The 19,657-nt window shown below is 40.3% G+C and overlaps 1 protein-coding gene across 1 annotated transcript; it reads right to left on the bottom strand.

The window, feature by feature from the left end:
- Positions 1 to 822: 822 nt before the first annotated feature.
- PARP2 (poly(ADP-ribose) polymerase 2) lies at positions 823 to 15,103 on the bottom strand. The gene is made up of 16 exons (XM_043471359.1): positions 14,962 to 15,103; positions 13,947 to 14,081; positions 13,545 to 13,615; positions 12,926 to 12,976; positions 6,222 to 6,318; positions 5,731 to 5,806; positions 4,830 to 4,932; positions 4,118 to 4,280; positions 3,712 to 3,850; positions 2,844 to 2,907; positions 2,628 to 2,762; positions 2,249 to 2,376; positions 1,988 to 2,087; positions 1,573 to 1,671; positions 1,218 to 1,342; positions 823 to 1,099 (listed from the first exon to the last, which is right to left on the bottom strand). The coding sequence occupies exons 1-16, from the start codon at positions 15,002 to 15,004 to the stop codon at positions 940 to 942; spliced, it is 1,689 nt and encodes a 562-aa protein (XP_043327294.1). The 5' UTR covers positions 15,005 to 15,103; the 3' UTR covers positions 823 to 939.
- Between the last annotated feature and the right edge of the window lie 4,554 nt (positions 15,104 to 19,657).

The raw sequence follows: 19,657 nt of genomic DNA on the forward strand, positions 1-19,657 counted from the left end.
TTTGGTTAAGTGTGCTGTTGATGTCCAATCTTCAGAAACTATTGCCTAATCCAAGGTCACAAGATTTCCACCTGTGTTTTCTTAAAGAGAGAATACATTTAACCAGTTCCTTTTTTATGGCTTTTGTATATAACAGTTCTGCAGTAACATCATCTATGTAAACATGTATATCCTAATTTAGGTCAAAGGGTATGTATATTTAAAATTTTTGATAGATATTGGTAATGTGGTCTCTAAAAAGTTATAAGCTACTGTTTTCATTTAAATGACCTTTACTGGTACTAGAAGTATGTTATATGTGTTTATCTGTGTTGCATGTGTTTACAAAGAGTCAAGAAGCCTCTGGATTTGACTTTGGTACTTCTTAGATGGGGGGGGGGGGTACATCAAAATCATTCTACTTCTCACTCTTGCTCCCTAAGATCTATTTAGGCTTAGTGACAGTCCCCCAGGTGCTTCCCCAAATGTTGGACATCTGCTGAGATCTAGGATGCTAAGTGGTGGGAGACCGGGTGTGTAGATGGTAAACAGGGGAAAAAGGCAAGTGAGAAGATTTACATGGGAAACAATTTCATTTGCTGCCTCTACCCTTCCTATAATATTACCCAACAAACTCTAGTTTGCAGAAAAACTGTGTTAAATGAGGAAAAGCTTTAATCTCCATTAGTCTCCCTCATTGCACAGAGGAGGCTATTCTATGAAAGAACAGAATCCTGAGTAACCTGCAGCTAGCTGTGGGATATGTAGAGAAGCTTTACTTTCTGTCTACTAACATCAGAAGAAACATGTGTTTGCAGAAGTAAATACCCAAGAAGCCAGTGATAGATTTGTACTATCTTTATTACAGAAAATATGAGAAAAATCAAAAGTACAACATTGCCTGTTTTCTTGCTTGAAGGCCATATCTTCTCTGGTTTATCATATCTTTAATGTCAACAGTCACCACAGCTGCAGGAAATTAAATTGAACCTTTAGAAGGTATCGCATACGGACCTGGTTGGGGTTATAGACGATAAATTCGTTGTAGTTGAGGGTATAGCCCTCCGGGTTCAGAATTCCTGTGTCACTTGCTGGTCCTAATGGCACTGTGCTCCCATTCCTGCCAAATGGAAGGCAGTGAGTCAACATTTGCCTCTGGTTCAAAAGCTGGAATAGAGAAAGTGGAGTCTTATCTGGCCCAAAGGAGTTGTCTGGCCCTCCGGCCTGGGAGTACTTACAAGGTGATGGCGCACGCAGGACTGGGAGCCATCTTGCCCAGCCCCTTGGTGCTGTGTTTGCCTTGAAGTAATCCTTCTGCCTCTGGGTTGGCCCCGAGTAGCTCATTACACTGACCCAGAGCTACCTGCAAAGTGAAACATCTTTAAATGACCACATCCTCTAAAGCCAAACAGAAAACCCTATCAGTATTTTCTTCTCCTATTCCAGCAGAAGAACGGAATGCAATGGAAAATGTGTCCGGCTTCCCTCTCAAGTTCTCCCAGGTGAACCTCTTGGTTCTGTGGCCAGTCTTTTCTCTTTGGAAAATTAGGAACTAATAATAAACTAGAGATCATAGATGTGTTCCTGCCTTACCTCTGATAAGAGCAGCAGCCCCGTATCCTTTAGGCGAGTGGCAAAGCAGTAATTGGCACTCTTGGAAGACATGTCAGCAAAGTAGATTCCTTTTCCGAACTGAAATATATAAATAAACAAGGTCAACTGCCTAACCCAGTGTGTTACAAGAAAGGCTCATAGCACTACCCTGTGTTCTACTATCTTAAACACAATATAGACCCTTTTCCATTTCCTCTCACAATTCTGTTCCAAGAGGAGGCAGAAGCATCGATGAATCTCTGCTTTCTGGGGGGAAAGGTGAAGATATGTTTAGGAATTTAAGAAAGGAGGGTCACAGTAAATGCCAGGGTTATGAGTGAGCTGGTTTAATTCTTAGGGATGTCACCACTTAATCCTAATTTAGAAAAAAAAAAGGGTTCCAATTTCCACTCACCATGTAACCTGTGATGGGAGCCTCAGGCGGGGCGATTCGAAGCCCGTGGCTCAGGATTCCCACCCAGTTACTCAGCCGGGAGCCATGCCAGAGTAGCATCCTAAGGAAAAGCCAGTATTTTTGTTCTCTCTCTTGCTCTCCTACAAACACAGGCCATAAGCATCAAAAAGCCAACAGTTGTCTAGGTATCCTTCATTATGAGTTCCCTAACTGCACTTCAGGCAAGGGACTGTCTTCCCAAACCAAAAGTTAAATGGAGACCTGTTATGAAGGTCCTCTCTGAAGGCTTCTTTTTCACCCTCCTTTTCAACTTCAAAGACATCCAGCAAGGTCATGGTATAGTCACTGTGTGTGGGAGCATGGGTAGACTGTAGGTACTGGGAAATCACCTGTGAAAAAGAATGAAAGACAAAGCTGACATGGACTCGATAAGAGACCAGGCTGAACTGAAGAACCTTGGGCTTCTTGTATAAATTGGCCTAAGTGGTCTCACAAGGGCAGCCAGAAAGAGCCTTACCTTCCCAATTCTTAGTAAATAGAAATTCTGCCCTAAAGTTTTCTCTTAACCAGATGCAGTCAGAGAACAGTGGCATGGGGAAGGTGGATCTTAATGGTGAAAATAAATGATCATTTTTCTTACTTTGAACTCATAACTCTCATGGTCTAAAGGGTGCAAGGCACACTGTAGTTTTCTGTAATGTTGGTCCAATGGGTGTTCCGGGTTTTGCAGTTCTGTCTTCACCAGTTTAATTGCAATTTCAATGTCTCCCAAAGCCTGACAAGATGAGACAGATAATCAATGTGGGAGAAACCTGGGACAAGGGATTTAATACTTTCCAATCCACACGTATCTCACCTCCAGTAGTTGTACTTTATCTGACAGTTCTTTCTCTGTCCGGATTAATGGAGGGGTACGGAGTCTAAGGGCAGAGATATAGCCAATAATTAATTCTCTGATGTGTGGTCAAAAGGCATATGACCAAAAACACAGACTAAAGATAGGTCCTTTAGAAAATAGGTATAACAACAGTGGTTTTCCATTTGAAAGAGATCTGTATGAGATTTTTAACTTTTAAATACAGAGAGATATTATGTATATATTCTGAGTAGGATAAAACAAAATACATAGACTTTGACCTGTGAGACTATAGAGTTAAAATTCTTTTTTATGAGAGTTTTTAAAGAATAAGATGTACAGACATCAATAAGGAATAGTTTGGATGAAGTCCTATCTGGAAATACACAGGTAGAAATACACCTGTTGACCACTCAGGGTTATCTCTAGGTCACAGGCCTCTATAAAGCAATAGAGGAATAAAAATAAAGTAAGCAACAGAATGCAGAATCAATGAAAATAAAATATATTTTATAAACCTAACATCATTTGAGTTCACAGAAATAGTGTTGGTGTGTTAGTCACCTTATAGAATTGGGTGATATGCCTGAAGGTGTTTTAGATGCTGGCTGGATGGCTAGACCCACTCTGCCTAGAGCTGGTAACTTCCGCTTGGTCAGAGAACATGGTTGTAAATCAAGGCAGGAGATTGTATCCCATACTGGTAAATTGATTAAATAGGTTATTTATAAATCATGTTGGCTGTGTATCTACTCAAGATGGTCATTTCCTTGGAAATGAAAAATTAAAAAGATGATAATTTCTGCTGAGTGATGTAGAGGATATTGTTGGGCAGAATACCAAAGTGAAGTAACAGCACAGGCCATACCCAAAGTCATGTGGGATTCTGGTGTAGAATTCATTGCATGCTTCCACGAGAGCTCGTCCATGCTGGCCAGCCCGAATGCAATCCTCAATCTTCTTAAGAGACTGGTAACCTGCCTTGATTTGTGCCACTGTCAGCTTCCCTGCAGACCCAGACAGAGATCAGACTCCACAACTACAGGCCCACCCTGGAAACTGTATTTATGACCCTGCCCAACAAAGACTCTCACCTTTCAACTTTCAAAATTGCTCTTCCTCTGCCCCCCCACCCCCATACAACTTCTCACCCCAATTCTCTCTTCCTTTACTCAGTAATATCAGCAAGCTTTAAATCATGATGGTGATAAAACATCCTGTTAAATGAACTAAGAATATTAAGTGAGCATGTAGGATAGAATCTGAAGTCCTACCAAGTGGAGCTTTCTTGGTATCATATTTCATTTCTACCATCATCTCTTCCATGGCCTGGACATTACAGATCAACTTTATCAGCTCCTGTACACGAAGATCTAGCTGTGACTCTAGTTTCAAGGTGGATTTAAGAGATTTCTTTTTCTTTGTTTCCTCTTCCTTCTATAGCTCAAAAAAAAAAAAAAAAAGGAAAATAATGGAATCTGAAAAGATTTATTGTATGTTCCTTGCAAGGACTGGCTGTACAATATCACTGGCAGATGAATACCAGCTTTTGCTTGAAAGTAGGCCCATCCCATTATAAACCTAGTTAGATTACTCAGTGTGACTTCCACCTTCTAGTCTTACTTCTGCCTCCCACAGTTAAACACTCAGAATAAGTTCTACAAGGCCCTCCTAATATGATGTCATTAAGTTTGTAAAGACAGCTATTGTATCTCAGATCTTCTCACCTTAAAAAGACTGGTTTTTCCATTTTTCAAATATGAAAAATTTGTGACAGTTTTCAGGAAAGATCCTTTCAGGAAAGCATCTTGGTTGTACCTCAGCATTCAAAATTAAACTAAACAAAACTTTTTTTTTTTTAAGAACCTAAGATTTTATAAGGACTTTAATAAATAATAGAGACTAAGACCTCATCCAAGTCACTCTATAGACTTCACTCTGGTTAAGAGGAAATAGTTTTTCCCTAAACATACAGTCAGAGTTTACCTGTGTATTACTGGCATAGTCCATTTGTAGCATATCATATTTTCCAGGCACCTTCTCAAACTTCTCACGATCCTCCCAATTATTTTTTGTTTTGTCAAGGAATCTGTAGAGTTCAAGTTGATGAGAAAATCTTACAAATAAGGGTCTACTACTAGGGATGTGCTTTTTCCTAAGAATATCTCTAAAACTTTTTATTTCTTACACCATCGATATTCCATAAATCTGGATTCTAAATTAGGACCCTGAATGGACAGAAAAGCTCTAGAGAAAAAGGGAACAAAAAATGGTAAAAAAGGTCACTGAAGTTTTCCCAAAGGCTTCAAACATCACTAAAGTCACTGAGATTTAAGACAAAAGATTACTATCCAATCCTTTTCTCTGAAAGAAACATTCCCAGGGACTCCAGAAAGTTTTTCATATCATAGTAAAACAATTAAAAAAAGTTTATTTATTTATTTGACTGTGCCGGGTTGCTGCATGTGGGACCCTTAGTTATGGCATGCGGACTCTTAGTTGTGGCATGTGGGATCTAGTTCCCTGACCAGGGATCAAACAAGGGCCCCCTGCACTGGGAGCTTGGAGTCATAGCCACTGGACCACCAAGGAAGGCCCATACTTTTCTAAACTATAGCTGAACAGTCTCATCTCATTCTCCCCAAATTTCCTAATTTGTTGGTCATGTGCTGAATATGTTAGCTTCTTCTGATTTTAGTCAATTTCTGGTTCCAAGTGATCTAATCACTATCTAAAGATAGTGTTGTTCCAGTGGTGTTCCAGTCACATGTGTCACAGTGGAAAGACATTATCATTTAAGCCAGCTCACACCTATGATGAAATTCCTAAAGAAGATATATCCAAGAAGATGAAAGATATTATTTTGTACTCATTTCTTAGCACTCACTTCTTTTGAAAGACTTCCTTGGCCTTGTTGAGGTCCCCGGAACAAGCCACCAAGCTGTGCTGCCCTGTCTTCCCAACTGCAAAGTAAATGCCACATGTAAGATGGTTCCCTGCCCCCTCAACCCAAGAAGAGTTCTTTGATGGTAACAAGCCAGATCTCTAAGGTCTCTCCACTTAGCATCTGACAAACAGGCAGGAAGGAAAGAAGGAAAAGATGAAAGGGCTTAGGGCTTAGTGTTGTCTCTGAGCAGCACTTGCAGCCCAATCGCAGTAGAGTTCTCAGCCTTAACAGGCTGCTCTTAGTTTTTCCAGTACTAATGAGGATGCCTGCCATGCTCCAATTTCAAGCAGCACAATTTGATTCCTAAGCCTCTCTCAGGTTACAGAAACTCCACTACACCAACCGAAACCCAGAGAATCCTTCGGCTACTCACTAAACTGCTTCTCACTTTCTAAATAACAACTCACAAAATCCACAATAAAAGCAATTACCTCGGCCCCATCTCATCCAAACACTGAAGTTTCTCTGGGCATCATCTTCTAACAGCTGAATCAGATAATACTTGTTGTTGTTGAACTGGAGATTGGTCTATGATTAGAGAAATATGAACATAAAAAGGACAGAGGTTTGCAAATGGAAGCCACATAAACCAGTGACTCTTGGTCAAAGGTTACCATAATTGCCATGAGGAAAGGACAGCAAGGAACAAGAAAATCAGGTTCAGTTAAGAGTAAGGATATAGTCAACTTCAGGGGCTCTCTAAATACATACAGATTCTGCGATAACGTGTGGACTTTTGTATTGAATGACGTTGAATTCAAAGTGGATAAAGTGAAAATTGTAGCCTGTGATGGTAAAAATACTGGCTCCAGTACTACAGAATGAATAGAAAAAATAAATGGCTTTTTAAATGCCATCCTGTTAATGTTCATCGCTTGTTTGAAGAGAAGCATAGAAGAGACTTTTTTAAAAAATTTATTCTAGCATTGCAGAAATGACTACTCTGTGCTATAGAGAATTCCAATAGAAAGAAGCTGATAACTCTGTACCCTCTTTAGTATACAGCATGAAAAAACAGAACTTTTTTTTTTTTATGACAAATCAAACATTGTTGCCTTCCTAGGACCATTCCTTAATAAATTCATTTTAAAACTCAAAAAAAAAAAAAAAAAAGAGTAAGGATATAATAAAGGAAGAAAAGGGTTTCTATATTATACTTTGAATTCCTAGGAATTAAAGGCTGGAAGCTTCTTAAAACCTCTGCCCAACCTCAAATATCCTATATTGACTGGCTCCTTCTGTTTCTTCCTGCCTCATCTCTCTCCATAGATATTACCGAGGCCATGTGTTTTCCAGCTCCCAATCCATTTGCAGTCATTATTTTCCAAATGAAAACAATTTTGATGCCCCTAAGATCTGTAACCATTATGCTTCTTCGTTTAGACAACTTATTCTTTAACAGTACTATTTACAATTTTGGCTTCTCATCTGCAACAATTTGACCATGAGTTGAGAGTAGGACAATGTTAGAAGGGGAAAAAGGATAGGCAGAAACCACTGCCACACCTACCCCATACCTAACATGACCAGGAGACATTCAGAGAAAATGTGAGCAGTATCTAACAAGGTATCCTGTGAGTAACCTACTCCAGTGGAGAGAGGGAGCAGTTCCTGATAGGGAACAGCGGCTTGTGCTGGCAAGCCGAGCCCTGGTTAGCCATCACTCTTCTTTGCTAAGCATGTTACCTGTTCTACCTCTTGCCTGCTCACATTATAAATTCGCTGAGTGGTAGAACAAAAAGGGGCCTTAAGACCTTTTATATCTGCTTATGATATTTCAAGGAAAAAACTGGTTAACAGAGGAATTCTACATAGCTGTTAGAAGTATATATGATAGATCAATAAATTCAAATATGAAGACATATTCAGGAAATACCAAGCATGAGCAGTATCTATCCAAAACGACAAAAATAAGCAAAGAGGAAAAGTTAGAAAAGAAAAAAACTGGAGGTCAGTGGCATGATGGAGAAAAAAATGCTCCCTTCATCTCTCCCCTTCAGTCTATGAAAGTAAAAAATCCGAAGCTCAGCAAAGGTGCCCACACACCAGCATGCCAGAAAATTCCACACGTCTGTACATCTAAAGGTGGGTGGCCTGGAACAGAGGAAGTGGAACCAGGGGAGGGGTGGAGGAGCTGCCCGCAGTCCCGTCCTGCCGGAGAACCCGGCAGCGGAAGGTGCTGCGGTGCACGTGACTCTGGCCTCGTGGCTGCAGGGGCAGCAATGGCGGGAGCCACGGGGGCCCATGACTGGCTCCTGCTCCTTCACCCTCACCGGCAGCTCCTGGCTGAAAGCAACAATACCAGAGATCTCAGAGGCACTGCTGAGGCGACCTGGCTTCTCGCTCCCCTTCCTCCTGAGGTGGAGCCTATGACTTAGGAGATTCCAGACGCATGGAAGCTCCTACTACCCTGGTGCTCCAGGCGGTGATGCCAGTCGCAGTAGCAGCAGCAAAACCCCAACAGCCTTGGAGGCACAACAGTGATAGGGCGGCACCAGCTGAGCCCTCTGACAGAGGTGGCAGAGGGTGGAAAGTGCGCTCAAATATAACCAGGGGCAGATCAGATAAGAGCAACCACAACTTGTGCTAGAGCGCCACCTACTGGAAAGCAAAGGAAAGCCCTCTAATTTCTAACCTATTGAATCCTTAAAAATCAGGATTTTAAAAAAAGCTTCACCTAAAGAAGAAAGGTGTTCACTACTTCAAATGTGCTGGCAGAAGAACACTTCATCAAACATTAGGAATAACCAATGTATTGCGAAAATAAAATGACAATTTCCAGAAACGAAACAAAGTCACGGAATATTGTGATCTAACTGATAGAGAATACAAAATAGCTGTCATGAAGAAACTCAATGAGCTACAAGAAAACTCAGAAAGGCAGTTTAGTGAGTTCAGGAATAAAATTAATGACCAGAAGGAATACTTTACTGAAGAGATTAAAACTCTATAAAAAACCAAGCAGAAATGTTGGAGCTGAAGAACTCAATAAACAAGATAAAGTGTCAGAAAACATTGGAATTAGGGAAGACCATATGAAAGACAGAATAAGTGAGCCCAAATACAGAAATCTAGAAAAGACACAGGTAGATTAGGAAAGAGAATTAAGATGTAAGGAAAGAAGGAGGAAATTCTATAAGAACTATCTGACTCTTTTAGGAAGGGCAACATTAGGTAATGGTATTTCAGAAGAAGAAGAGAGGGAGAAGGGGGCAGAGAGTTTATATAAAGAAATAATAGCTGAGAAATTCCCAAAACTAGAGAAGAAAATTGGTGTACCACTCTATGAAGCTAAGAGAACACCTAATTGCCTCAATACAAAAAGATCTTCTCCAGGACACATTATATCAAAACTGTCAAAAGTCAATGATAAAATAGGAATTTTAAAGATTGCCAGGGGGGAGAAAAAAAAGACTGCCAGGGAAAAAAAGGATGCTCACCTACAAAGAAATCCTCATTAGGCTATATGCAGATTTCTCAGAAGAAACTCTACAGGTCAAGAACAACTGGAATGACACTCAAAATACTGAAAGATAAAAGTTATCGGCCAAGAATACTATATCCACCAAGGCCATCATTCAGAGATGAAGGAGAAAAAAAGCTTTCCCAGACAAAAGTTGAGAGTTCATCACCACTACACCTGCCTTACAAGAAATGTTGAAAGGAGCTCTTCTATCTGTAACAGAAAAGCAAAAGTACACAAATCTTTGAGTAAGGTGATAAACAGAATCAGAAAACTGCAACCCTATCGGAATAGATTTTGAACAATGTATTACAGCATAAAGGTTAAAGGGGGAAAAAAATAGAAAAAACAACTATAACTACTTCAATTTGCTAAGAAACTCACAACATAAAGATGTCTGGCAGAAACAAACAAAATTCTGTAAAGCAATTATCCTTCACTTAAAAAATAAATTAATTATAAAAAAGGAAACACAACATAAAAAGGAGTAATTTGAGACAACAAAAACATAAAAGGGGAAGAGGATGGAACCTGTAGAGTCAAATAAAGGTAAGATGGTATCAGCAGAAAAAGGACTATTTTATCTAAGAGGTGTTTATACAAACCTCATGGTAACCACAAAACATAAATCTAGAGCAGAGATACCAAAGAGTAAAAAAAAAAAAAAAAAGGAAACTCAGAAAAATATCACAGAAAACCACCAAACTAAACTGGCAAACAGAAACACAAGGAAAAAGAAACAATGGCGATATCAAACAACCAGAAAACAAAAGATGAAATGGCAACAGTAAGACTTCATCTATCAATAATCATTCTAAATGTAAATGGTTCACCAATCAAAAGACTGGTTCACCAATCAAAAGACTGGTGGCTGGATGGATTAAAAATAAGATCTAACTATATGCCGCCTCCAGGAGACTTACTCAGCTTTAAAGAAAAACATAGGCTCAGAGTGAAGGGTGAAAGATGACACTCCAAGCAAATGGCTACCAACAGAAAGTGAGTGTAATCAACACTCCTATCAGACAAAGTGAAGCGAAAGGCGCTCAGCTGTGTCCGACTCTTTGCGACTCCATAGACTACATGGTCCATGGAATTTGCCAGGCCAGAATATTGGAGTGGGTAGCCTTTTCCTTCTTCAGGGGATCTTCCCAACCCAGGGATTGAAGCCAGGTCTCCCGCATTGCGGGCAGATTCTTTAACAGCTGAGCCACAAAGGAAGCCCAAGAATACTGGAATGGGTAGCTTATCCTTTCTCCAGTGGATCTTCCTGACCCAGGAATTGAACCATGGTCTCCTGAATTACAGGTGGATTCTTTACCAACTGAGCTATCAGGGAAGCCCTAAAAGGCCTGTTTTATCTATCAGACAAAATACAGATAGGAAAAAAAGGTAACAGTGCGACTTTTCTGGTGGTCCAGTGGCTAAGACTCCGAGATCTCAATGCAGGAGGCTTGGGTTTGATCCCTTGTCAGGGAACTAGATCCTGCATGTCACAACTAAAGAGCCCACGTGCTGCAATGAAGACGGAAGTGCTGCAACTAAGACCTGGTGCAGCCAAATACATAAATTTAAAAAAAAAAAAGAAAAACAAAGGTAACAAGAGACAAAGATGGACATTATATAATGATAAAAGGAACAATTCATTAAGAAGACATTTTTCAATATATGCACATGCAACTTTGGAGCACCAAAATATATAAAACAATTATTACCAGACATAAAGGATGAAACTGACAGCAACACAATAATAGTTGGGGACTTTTAACACCCAAATTACATCAATGGATAGATCATTCGGATAGAAACTCAGCAAGGAAACAGCAGCCTTAAATGAAACATTAGATTATATGTTTCATAGATTTGTACAGAACATCTCATCCAAGTATGGCAGAATAAACATTCTTCTCAAGTGCATATGGAACTTTCTTAAAAAATATGTTGAGATACAAAACAAGTCTCAATACACTTCAGTTCAGTTGCTCAGTCGTGTCCAACTCTTTGTGACCCCATGAACTGCAGCATGCCAAACCTCCCTGTCCATCACCAACTCCTGGAGTCTACCCAAACCCATGTCCATCGAGTTGGTGATGCTATCCAACCATCTCATCCTCTGTTGTCCCCTTCTCCTCCTGCCCTCAATCTTTCCCAGCATCAGGGTCTTTTCAATACACTTAAGAAGACTGAAATCTTATCAAAAGTCTTTTCTGATAACATGGCATGAAACTTCTACAACGATGTAGAAATCAACAAGAAGAAAGCTGGAAAAATCACAAATATGTGGAAACTGAACAATGTGCTACTAAACAATACGTGACTGAATAACTAGGAGGTCAACAAAGAAATTGAAGGAGAAATTAAGAATACTGAAGATGAAAATATGACATGCCAAAATCTATGGGATGCAGCAAAAGAGGCACAAAGAGGGAAGTTTAAAGCAATACAGGCCTACCTCAAGAAGCAAGAAAAATCTCAAATAAATAATCCAACTTCACACCTAAAGGAACCAGGAAAGAATAAATGCAGCCTAAAGTCAGTAAAAGGTAGGAAACAACAAAGATCAGAGTAGGAATAGACTATAAAGATAATAGTAAAGATCAATGAAACTAAGAGCTGACTGTTTGAAAAGATAAACAAAATTGACAAACTTTTAGCTAGCCTCAGAAAAAAAGAGGTAAGACTTTGATAAAGGCAGAGATGAAAGAGGAGAAATAAGAATGAGTACCACAGAAATACAAAGAATTATGAAAGAATATTATAATTAGCTATATTCTAACAACTGGACAACCTAGAAGAAATGGACAAATCTTAGAATCAATGTTCCAAGACTAAATCATGAAGAAATAGAAAATGTCAATAGACCAAACTCTAGTAAAGAGATTGAAACAGTAATAAAAAACCTCCCCCCAACAAAAGCCCAGGGCAAGACAGCTTCCCAGGTGAATTCTATTAAGCATTCAAAGAGGATTCAATACTTCTCCTCAAAGTCTTCCAAAAAATTGAAGAGGAGTGAATACTTCCTAACTCATTTTACAAGGCCCACATTATCCTGATACCACAACCAGACAAGGAGAACACAAAAAAAGGAAATTAGAGGCCCAAATCTCTGATGAGCATGGAGAACTGTATGATGATGGATGGGAACTAAAGTTTTGGTGGTGAGCATGCTGTAGTAGGTATTTCTACACAGTAGAAATCTAATGTTGTACATGTGAAACTTATATAATAAACCAATGTTACCTCAATAAAAATAAATTTAAAAAAGAAAAAAATAAATTTAACTACATAAAAATTTAAAACTTCAATATGGGTAAAAAGTATACTATAAAGAAAATCAAAAGGAAAATGAAAAATTTTGAAAATATATAAGCAATTTAAATGATAGATGAAGGACTATCCTAAAGTTCCTCAAAGCCCATAAGAAAAAAGACCAACAACTTATCAGGAAATGTGCAAAATCATATGAACAGTGGGTTCATAGGTTCAATAAAGACATAAAATCTGCTAAGGGATCTGCTTCTTATAGAGACTCCACTATTAGGCAGAGTGCAGTCGAGTTGAGTATTTGGGATTATGGGGCTAATATAAGGGACTTCAGAATTAAAGATCTGGGCTTTGAGACACTGTCATCAATAATTATTAAGAAGAAATTCTTATAGTTTCTTCCTTTACCTGATTTAGCATGACATCATAGACATCATTTCCTTCACAGTACACATGGGCCTAGGGAGAAAGAAAAAACTGACATTTGTACATTCCCAGCCCTGATGAGATCATAAGTGAGGTTCTAAATTTTTTATGCCCCAAACTATCACTCTCCCACATTACCAAAATGCATCTTCCAAGGAAAGAAATGCAAAAGTATGTTTCTCTAAACATAACCTGTCAATCCTATAATGAAAACATGTTGCCTTTATGTAATTACAGAAACACAAATAGTCTAACTCAGTAAAGGCAACCTGTTCCAGAGGGAGCCTTTCTTCTGTATTCTTCAAATCCTTTTCCCATTCATCAGTAACTCATGCCATACATACCAGTGCACAGTTTCTCATTAGAACACTGATAATGATACAATTTTCTAATTGAGAAAGAGGTGTGGAAAGCTGATGACAACTCCCTAAGTTAACTATGCTAGAAAACACCATGATTAGTACTCCCAAACCCCATGCTGTTCATCCCTTAGCCTTGGAAAAATTTGGGAGAGGATTCCTAAAATACATAATAGCAATGTTCCAGACAAGAATCCCAATGAGAACAATGATTCTTTGAGAAATTAGTGGGAGTCTCTTACCTTCCCCACCTTGGCTGTGCACTCTGGGTCCACGGGAGCTTTGCCCTTTAATAGCAAGGTCTTCACAGACTCTGAGGGAAGACAGATAAGTACTATATCTACTTGTATGGGAAGCAAAAACAGCTGTCATGGTTAGATAGAAACCTGTCATTGGGAAGCTGCCCTTCCCAAGCAAACTTGATCTGCTCAAGTCTCAGTTTATTATAATAAAATATGTGAAACTAAAGCTTTTGAGAAACTAGGTTAGTCCTATGGTATGTCCAAAAGATAGAAAGTTAATTATATCTTCAAGGAAAGAAGAAATGAGTTGAAAGAACAAAAACAAAGAACTCTCCCACCCTCAGCCCTCCCAGGGACCCTCCTGCTGGTCCACCTCCTCCTTGGTGTATGTCGGGGGCTGACCTTGCTTGTCTTCAGTCCGGTCATTATCTGCCTTTCCTTCAGCCACAGGCTCCTTTTTCACCCTGTGACATTTTCGAATTTTCTTTGCAGGAGGAGGGTCTTCTGCAACTGTTTTGCCATTATTAACTCTTTCAGCTTCATTCAGAATAGGCAAGAAGAACGGGCAAAGAAGCAAAAGAAAGAATGAGTACAGACTGAATATGATGCTACTATGCAAAAACATATTTTTAAAAATATAGATTAAGATGGTTTTGTAAATTTACAAAGGAATAATAACTGCCATACCACTCAGGAAACAGTCTGAGTTCCTGAACTGCTATTCTAGCCAAACAAAACAAAACAACTCACAGATCATGTGAGTTCATGGCCTCAGGCATCAGTCTTAAACTGCTTATCTTTTCTGCTTACTTGTGCCCCGATACCCTCCAAATACCTATCCTCAAACTACTAAAGGTGGTATGAAATAGTTAATAGAGTGCTCTGGAGTCTGTGCCCTGTCTCTGCTAACTGGACAATCAGTGTAGAAGTTATTTCATCTCTTTGTACTTCAGTTGCCCTAACTGAAAAATCCAGAGGAAGACAACACATTTAAGAACACAATACACAGAGTATGATATGTCATAAGCCAATTTTAAGAGCTGCATTTTATAATCTCTGAAACTGGGATGCATTTTACAAGGGATGATTTATAAGCTGCGAATCACGTTTTAACTGGAAGCGTTTTTCCTTGCTCAATGGTACATAAAATAATGGTGCACCTTACACTTAATTTTTTTAGACTGTTTTGTATTAGGTATTTAAAACCGTGTTGGCACTAAGTTGTAACAGGTCAACAGGCGGTCAGACACAATTTTGTAACCCCCCAAAGCTATGACAACCGAAATTGTCAAAGTTCGGCATCAAAACAAATGCTGGTTCAGGGAGCGATGGAATTAGGAAGGGCTATAGTAGAAGGCACAGCTCCTTTTCTGAATCCCCGCTCCCAGTATTCTGGCCCCCACAGCTCACTCCGAACCTCGCGCTCTGCCGCCGGCAGTCCCCCGCCGCCGAGCTGCCATGGAGCCCGCACGCTGACGTCATCAGCCCTCTCCCAGGAATCGCCAGCGCAGCCTAAAGGCGGGAACCGTAGTGCGTGCACGTCCCAGCGTGGAACTGCCAGGGGCGGGACGCACTGGAATATTTGCATATCGCAATGTCTTATGGGAAGTCACCGTAAGTGACAAGTTACTTTAGGTCTGAGCGCATTATAAACGCTCTTTGCGCGTGTTTTTCGCCGTGGGGCGGCGGGAAGCTCATCAGTGGGGCTACGAACTGAGTGCGCTTAGTCACTCTATCCAATGTCCCTTGGGAAGGTCTGAGACTAGGGCCATAGAGCGGCCCTAACAGGGCCCTCCCTGAGCTTCGGGGAGGTGAGTTCCCAGAGAACGGGGCTCCGCGCGAGGGTAGACTGGGCAGGAGATGCCATGGACCCCGCCCTTGCGGAGGGGCCTGGCGGATGCCTCCTTAGCCGGAGCTTGGAACAGACTCACGGCCAGCGAAGTGAGTTCAATGGCTGAGGTGAGGTACCCCGCGTGGGGGCCTCATAACCCAATTCAGACTACTCTCCCGCCCGTCCTTTTTTCTTTTAACGAAATGCTGCTTTCAGGAGCTGAAGCTAAGAGAATGGTAATGAACTCAGATTTTTAGAATGGGTGGGTGCCACCGTGGGGGATGGGTGGGGGCGCGGGATATCCCACAAGCTCCATTTCAGACACTGAATTAAAACTCAGATTCTGCGTTTTTAACAACAACCAAGTATTGGTGACTTTCATATAGATTTTTATCCACATATTTATTGGACACCTTGGCGAGTTTTGGCAATATGGTAGTTCAGCCAAAATAGACATGGTTCATGTCTTGGGGACAGACATTAATCAAGTAATCACACAAGCAAAAGCAGCAACGGTGCTGTAAGAAGTATACAGTACTTACGGAAGTTGTGTGAACTGTTAGTGGCTCAGTTCTGTCTGACTCTTTGCTAGCCCATGGACTATAGCTCTCCAGGCTCTTCTGTCCATGGGATTTTTCCAAGCAAGAATACTGGACTGGGTTGCAATTCCCTTCTCCAAGGAATCTTCCGCACCCAGTGGTTGAACCCATGGGAAAGTAGTACTTTAGGGCTGTATATTGTCACCTTGCTTATTTAACTTATATGCAGAGTAATCATGGGAAATGACGGGTTGGATGACTCACAACCTGGAATCAAGACTGCATGGGGGTGGGGGTCGCAAAAGAGTCAGACACTAGTTAGCGACCAAACAACATTAACAATGCTATGAGCTTTACATATATTTAATTCTCACAACAACCCTGTTGTTAGGTAGGTATTATTGTCTATATTTTACAGCTGAGAAAATTGAACTCTAGAAAAATGTGAGTAATTTATTCAAAGTCGCAGTGTATTGGTTTGCTAGGGCTGCCATTACTAAAAACTACAGACTGGATAGCTCAAACAAGAAAAATTTATTTTCTCAAAATTTTGAAGGCTATAAGCCCAAGGTAAAGGTGTTGGCAGCATTGGTTTCTCTAAGGCCTTTCTCCTTGGATTGCAGGTGACTGTCTTTTTCGGGTATCTTTCTTACTAAGCTTGTTAACTTGAATATTTCCCTGATGGTAAGTTGTAACTTGAGTAGATCTAGACTACTAACCCAAAAGAATGAAAATTGGAGTAGGTCCATCTAAACTAGAATGTGTGTAAATACCTTGAATTAGTCCGTGCTAAGTATATTAACTCAAAAGGAAGCTTGGTTTAAAAAGTTTAATCTAAGAACGGTGCAAGTAGCATCTTTGGTCCTTAAGGAGACAGGTATCTGAAGCGGGTGGGGGTAGGGGGGCAGGTTGCATCTTTCCAGCACTTTTAAGGTAAAGGAGGGAGGGAATCATCATTAGCCAATCAGGCTCTGAGGTCACTTCTCAAAGTCACTTCCTGTCTCTCCACTTCCTCTCTTTTCATTTTGGTGGTGGGCTGGTGAGTATGCATTTAATTTTGATTCCTAATTGTTTTGAATTTCTCTTCAGTTTGAGGCATTATATCCTTGTGGCAGCCTTAATTTCCACCTAGGCTTGGAGTGTATGTGAGCTACTAAGCGATTAATTTCGGCTGTGTGGAAATTGGAGGAAGGCAGTGAAATGATCTGCCTGGCTTGTTTCCACGTGGGCCTCTCCAGGACCGGGTCTGCCTTCCTTTTCTGAGACAGGGTGACCTAGGAATAATAGACTCTGCTTCCTGTACATAGTGTTTCTGCAAAATGCTTGGATTCATTTTGCTTGGGGGAAAAGGTACTGTTATTTTCTCAATGCTGTTTTGACTTCTTTTAGTGAGAGGGTAGATCTTGGAAGAGGAGTTTAGACCAGTCAGCTTTAATTCTCCTGTGTCTGCAGGGCTCAGGTTTTTACTGGGTTTATGGGAGCTGGATTGGATGTTGTTTTTGCCCTGGTCTTTGCTCAGAGCAGTTCATCTTTCTTGTTGGGAGGACACTGCAAACTCCAAAGTCAGATGATTTTAACAAGCTTCAGGAGGAGCTCCTAATTTTAATGTCAGCACTGTAGTGATGGTGCTCTCAAAAGCTTAGGATGTACTGAAAAAGATGAGGGCCTTAGCTTAGTGCAAGCCTAAATGAAATTCCAACACCACAGTCTACTCCTCCAATGATCTTAGGTGAGTCAGTGAACCATTTTGAGGCTTAGCTTTTGAAGATCAAAGTATATGAAGTCCAAGCACTAGTGGATGTATAATAAATGTTACATACCTTCTAGAAATAAGCAATAAATATATTTTGGGTATTATTTTTCTCCTAAAAAGTTTTGCCCAGTGACCTTGAGTGATATACATTAATATATGAGTTATCCTTACAGGTAGAGGGTGTTGAGCAAGTAAGCTCGTATTTTAGCATTGTTAGGAAAAATGGAAATGTATTGGGGACTGTAAACATGCAAAATAAAAGAGGAAGACTTTGTGAATTCCTCCAAAGCTATTTATTTTAAAAAGTCTTAAAAGTCCCAGGTCATGTCTTGTGAAACAACTAATTTTTCAGTTAGAGGTTTTGTTGAGTGGGAGAAAAATTAGTTTTCAATGGAGATATGCTTTATCTTATTTTATATCTATTTTACATAATTTAATCCTCACAGCAGTTCTAAGAGGTAGGTGGTGTTTGTCCTCATTTTAAGGAAAGGAAATCTGAGGCTTAGAGAAGTTGCATAACTTGCCCCAGGTCACAACAAATGGATCTAGGAGTCAAATCTAGCTCTGTCCAACTTCATTATCTTAACCATTAAGCTAAGTTGGCTGTCACTTATTTAAACCTTTCTTGTATACCTATAAAATGGAAAAGATAACATAGTACTTGCAAAATGAGTTACTCTAAGGACAGTGCTTTATAAATTCTAAGGCAGAGTATTATGAAATAGATAAAATATGAAGTTATTCCTTACTGCTGTTTTGACTCAAAGCCCTCAGGTACTATATTTTTTTATTTCATTTTTGTTTTGCTCCACCAGCAATGGGACTAGGACTGGGTGAAATAGTGTTCTCTTGGGATGAACTGCATGATTAGTCAGTGTTTCTGATCTTCCTACTTTTGTTTCATATATGCTCTGAGTGGATTCTTCCTGGAGTTCAGTCACTCAGTTGTGTCCGACTCTTTGTGACCCCCTGGATTGCAGCATGCCAGGTTTCCCTGTCTATCACCAACTCCCAGAGCTTGCTCAAACTCTTGTCCATCGAACTGGAGATGCCATCCAACCATCTCATCCTCTGCCGTCCCCTTCTCCTGCCTTCAATCTTGCCCAGCATCAGGGTCTTTTCAAATGAGTCAGTTCTTCGCATCAGGTGGCCAAAGGATTGGAGTTTCAGCTTCAGCATCAGCCCTTCCAGTGAATATTTAGGACTGATTTCCTTTAGGATGGACTGGTTGGATCTCCATGAAGTCCAAGGGACTTTCAAGAGTCTCCTCCAACACCACAGTTCAAAAGCATCAATTCTTCAGCACTCAGCTTTCTTTATAGTCCAACTCCCACATCCATACGTGACACTGGAAAAACCAAAGCTTTGACTAGATGGACCTCTGTCAGCAAAGTAATGTCTCTGCTTTTTAATATGCTGTCTAGGTTGGTCATGGCTTTCCTTCCAAGGCGCAAGCATCTTTTAATTTCATGGCTGCAGTCACCATCTGCAGTGATTTTGGAGTCCCCCAAAATAAACTCTCTGTTTCCATTGTTTCCCCATCTATTTGCCATGAAGTGATAGGACCGGATGCCATGATCTTAGTTTTCTGAATGTTGAGTTTTAAGCCAACTTTTTCACTCTCCTCTTTCACTTTCATCAAGAGGCTCTTTAGTTCTTCTTCACTTTCTGCCATAAGGTGTCATCTGCGTATCTGAGGCTATAGATATTTCTCCTGGCCATCTTGATTCCAGCTTGTGCTTCATCCAGCATGGCATTTCACATGATGTACTCTGCATATAAGTTAAATAAGCAGGGTGACAATGCACAGCCTTGATGTACTTCTTTCCTGATTTGGAACCAGTCTGTTGTTCCATGTCCACTTGTAGCTGTTGCTTCTTGACCTGCATACAGATTTCTCAGGAGGCAGATCAGGTGGTCTGGTATTCCCATCTCTTTAAGAATTTTCCACAGTTTGTTGTGATCCACACAGTCAAAGGCTTTGGCATAG

Source organism: Cervus canadensis, chromosome 6 (assembly GCF_019320065.1).
Source record: "Cervus canadensis isolate Bull #8, Minnesota chromosome 6, ASM1932006v1, whole genome shotgun sequence".
In the NCBI taxonomy this organism is placed as follows: domain Eukaryota; kingdom Metazoa; phylum Chordata; class Mammalia; order Artiodactyla; family Cervidae; genus Cervus; species Cervus canadensis.